Source organism: Mandrillus leucophaeus, unplaced genomic scaffold (assembly GCF_000951045.1).
Source record: "Mandrillus leucophaeus isolate KB7577 unplaced genomic scaffold, Mleu.le_1.0 Scaffold69, whole genome shotgun sequence".
In the NCBI taxonomy this organism is placed as follows: domain Eukaryota; kingdom Metazoa; phylum Chordata; class Mammalia; order Primates; family Cercopithecidae; genus Mandrillus; species Mandrillus leucophaeus.
In genome coordinates this window covers 2,769,858-2,773,575 of record NW_012107474.1, presented here as the reverse complement: position 1 = coordinate 2,773,575, position 3,718 = coordinate 2,769,858, and the positions used below count along the sequence as shown (strand labels likewise).

The 3,718-nt window shown below is 46.1% G+C and overlaps 1 protein-coding gene across 3 annotated transcripts in view; it reads left to right on the top strand.

Annotated features, from left to right (window-relative positions):
* Nucleotides 1–3,718, top strand: part of PKNOX1 (PBX/knotted 1 homeobox 1) — a 32,759-nt gene that overhangs the window by 26,444 nt on the left and 2,597 nt on the right. For all 3 annotated transcript variants that reach the window (XM_012002547.1, XM_012002546.1, XM_012002548.1), the window contains one exon: nt 806–978. In XM_012002547.1, the coding sequence (XP_011857937.1) occupies nt 806–978 (173 nt within the window). The remainder of the gene's footprint in view (nt 1–805; nt 979–3,718) is intronic.

Sequence of the window (3,718 nt, the reverse complement as noted above, 5' to 3'; positions counted from 1 at the left end):
AGACTCCATCTCAAAAAAACAAAAACAGTGTCCAGCCTGCCTTGCCAACCTGTGATTGTTGCTGGTCTTGTTCTCTGTGGGGTCTTATCACAGGTGTGAGTTCCTAGTTTGACAGAGCCGCTAACATCTGTTGGGGATTTCATCACTGCTGGTGCATATGTGCCATGCTAGCCACATGTCTAGGGCTACTGGATGACTTACGCCTTCAATCATCTAAGAAACAGCTCATCATTGGGAATAGTTTTTGAAAAGATGCAGCTCTTGCCTTAGATCGTGTTTTGTGGTGAAACAAAAGGAGGTGGCAGTCCCATTCCCTGATGGCTCAGACATGTTGCCACCCAGAGGCTCTGCCACGTTGGTCATCTGGTGACGTCCAGACGAGTGCAGACTGCCCGATCGCCTCAGGCATGATGACACTACAGAAAGTCTTGCTGCTTTAACATTTTTCTTCCTTAGGGAAAATAGTGTCAGATTCACAAATTCAACAGTATCATTTATGTTGCTATGAGTATCTAGTTCACAAACACGCACTAAAGGAGTTAAGGCAAAAAAAAAAAAAAAAAAAAAGTGCCATAGACGAGTTGGTCCTTATTTACATGATTTTTAAAACAACAGGCTCTGTGTTTCTGGGCATTTAGATAATTTGGAATAGTGTTGAGTCTTCTTAAGTAGTTCTTATAGTGGAGAACATGAGTTATTCTTTGTAGGGTGGTTCATAGAGCAGCGTGTTTGTTGGGATTTGTTAATCCTGTATAGGGTCTTTATGAAGTCTGTTTTCATGGAAGCTTCTCTTTGTCAACCCCAGGTTCATCAATGCCAGAAGACGAATTCTTCAGCCAATGTTGGATTCAAGTTGTTCAGAGACCCCCAAAACAAAGAAAAAGACAGCTCAGAACCGGCCAGTCCAGAGGTTTTGGCCTGACTCTATTGCATCAGGAGTTGCACAGCCACCGCCGAGCGAGCTCACCATGTCAGAAGGTATGGGTGGCCGGCCAAGGCCAGACATAGTGGACCGTGGGGTGGGGATTTTGAACAAGAGGCCTGGATTGGGCCTGTTAGCTGTGAGCCTCAGGTCATGCGGTGAACGAAAGTACATGTGGTTCTCTTTCTCTGCAACTAAAACATGAGGAAGCTGCATTCTGGGTGCATTGGAGCTCTCAGTGAGAGTTAGGAGCACCAGTAGTAGAGAATGTAAAACACATGAGAGAGATAATGAAATCATTAATTCTGCCTCCAAGACACGGTCACGGACAGTGGATCTGCTCCTTTGCTTCTGTGTTTGTTCTCCTTTTCCCTCCGCCTCCAGGTGCGGAGGAGGGACTTACCCCGTTCTCAGCATGTGTCTTCTTTCTCTTCATCCTCCATGCCCTTCTCTTGTTTTTGCTTATTCCCTGTGGCCTCTGCCCTCCATCCCCTGACACAGGCAGCCATTCTGATGTGTTTTATAGGCATCTGTCTGTTCGTGTGAGGTCTTCATATTTTTGATGGTTTTGTGTGCATGCGTTTTTTTTTTTTTTTGAGACGGAGTCTCACTCTGTCACCCAGGCTGGAGTTCAGTGGCGCGATCTCGGCTCACTGCAACCCCTGCCTACCAGGTTCTCGCCATTTTCCTACCTCAGCCTCCCGAGTAGCTGGGATTATAGGTGCCCACCACCACACCTGGCTAATTTTTTGTATTTTAGTAGAGACGGGGTTTCACCATGTTGGCCAGGATGGTCTCGATCTGCTGACCTCGTGATTCGCCTGCCTCGGCCTCCCAAAGTGCTGGGATTACAGGCGTGAGCCACCGCGCCCGGCCTGTGTGCATGGGTTTTTAAGTATATGTAAATGGTGGTATTTCCTCTTCTTTCTTTTTTCTGGCAGCGATAGAACCTTATTCAGTTAGGAAAGTTTGGAGCCATTATTTCAACCGTATTTTCTCACCTTCCTCCTGCAGCCCTTTTTAGGGACTTCAGTGCCTGTGTATTAGGTGGTGAAAAGTTTCACACAGTTCCTGATGTTCCTTCCAGTCTGTTAGATTCTCTGTGTTTAATTTTGGGTGATTTCTGTGACTCTCCTTCCGCTGCACTAATCTTTTCTTCTGTACAGCTTCATCTTATGCTCATCCCATCCAGTGTGGTTTTCATCTGAGACCTTGTAGTTTTCATATCTCCAGAAGTTCTGTTTGAGTCTTTCCTGTCTTTCATGAGTCTACTTAAGTTTTGAACACACAGAATACAGTTGCTGCCACTGTTTTGATGTCCTTCTCTGCGAATTCTAACATCTGTCAGCTCTGGGTCAGTTTCAGCTGATTGATTTTCCTCCTTATGACAGGTTTTCCTGCCTCTTTTCATGCCTAGTCATCTCACTGGATGCCAGGCATTGGGAATTTGGCCTTTTGAGGTGCTGGATGTTTTTGTATTCCCGTAAGTCTTCTTGAGCTTTGCTCTGAAGTGCAGTTAGGTCACTTGGGGGCAGTGTGATCCTTGTGGGTGGTCCCCAGCAGTGCTCAAGCTAGTGCAGATTATCCCAGCTGAGGCCAGACCTTCCTGAGTTCTCCATCCAGTGCCTGAAGACAATGAGTTTTCCAGGCTACCTGTGTGAGCGCTGGGCTGTGTTCTCTGTGGTCTTTTCAGACGGTTCTTCCCTCGACCTCAAGTCAGTTCCCTGTGGCAGGCGCTGATGGGTTCTCCACTGAATGCGCAGGTGACTTTGCGCGGGGGGTGCTGGCCCCCTGGTTAGGATGGGCTGTGAATCACACTTATTTTGTCTCCATTTAGCCTTTCTTGAGTTGTGTTATATGCATTTAAACCAGAGTGTCCTCAAGTACTGCTGTGACTGCATCCTTTAGGTTTGGATGTGTGGTGGTCTTCTCTTTAAAGAATATACAGCTAGAAAGTTACTCTGTTTCTTTCTCCCTCTTTCTCTGTCTCCCTCTGTCAGAAAAGGCAATGCCTATCTATTGAGGAAAGACATTCAAACAAGAACATTCAGTGAAAAGTAAATCTGTCTTCCATCCTGGCTTCTACTTCTCCAGGGACAACCATTGTTACCAGTTTCCTGTACAAGCTCCAGTGCATACATGATATGATATTGTATGCACAGACATGAATGAAAGAAAGTGTATCTTTAAAAAAAATTTTTTTTTTTTTTTTTGACAGAGTCTCTGGCTGTCACCAGGCTGGAGTGCAGTGGTGCAATCTCAGCTCACTGCAACTTCCGCTTCCTGGGTTCAAGCAATTCTCCTGCCTCAGCCTCCCGAGTAGCTGGGACTACAGGCACACACCACTACACCCAGCTAATTTTTGTATCTTTCGTAGAGATGGGGTTTCACCATATTGGCCAGGCTGGTCTCAAACTCCTGACCTCATGATCCACCCACCTTGGCCTCCCAAAGTGCTGGGATTACAGGCGTGAGCCACTGCTCCTGGGCCTCTTTTAAAATTTTACCCAGATGTTAGCATATCACATAACACTGTCTCTACTTTCTTTCATTACTTATTAATACATCTCGCAGAGTTTTACAGATGAGTAAATGTTGGTCCACTGTATTGTTTAGTAGCACCATAGCATTCCATTGTTCAGTGTTTTGTTTTATTTTATTTTTTTGAGACAGGGTCTTGCTCTGTCACCCAGGTTGGAGTGCAGTGGGGCAAGCTTGGTTCACTGCAGCCTGAACCTCCTGGGCTCAAGTGATCCTCCCGCCTCAGCCTCCTGAATAGCTAGGACTACAGGCATG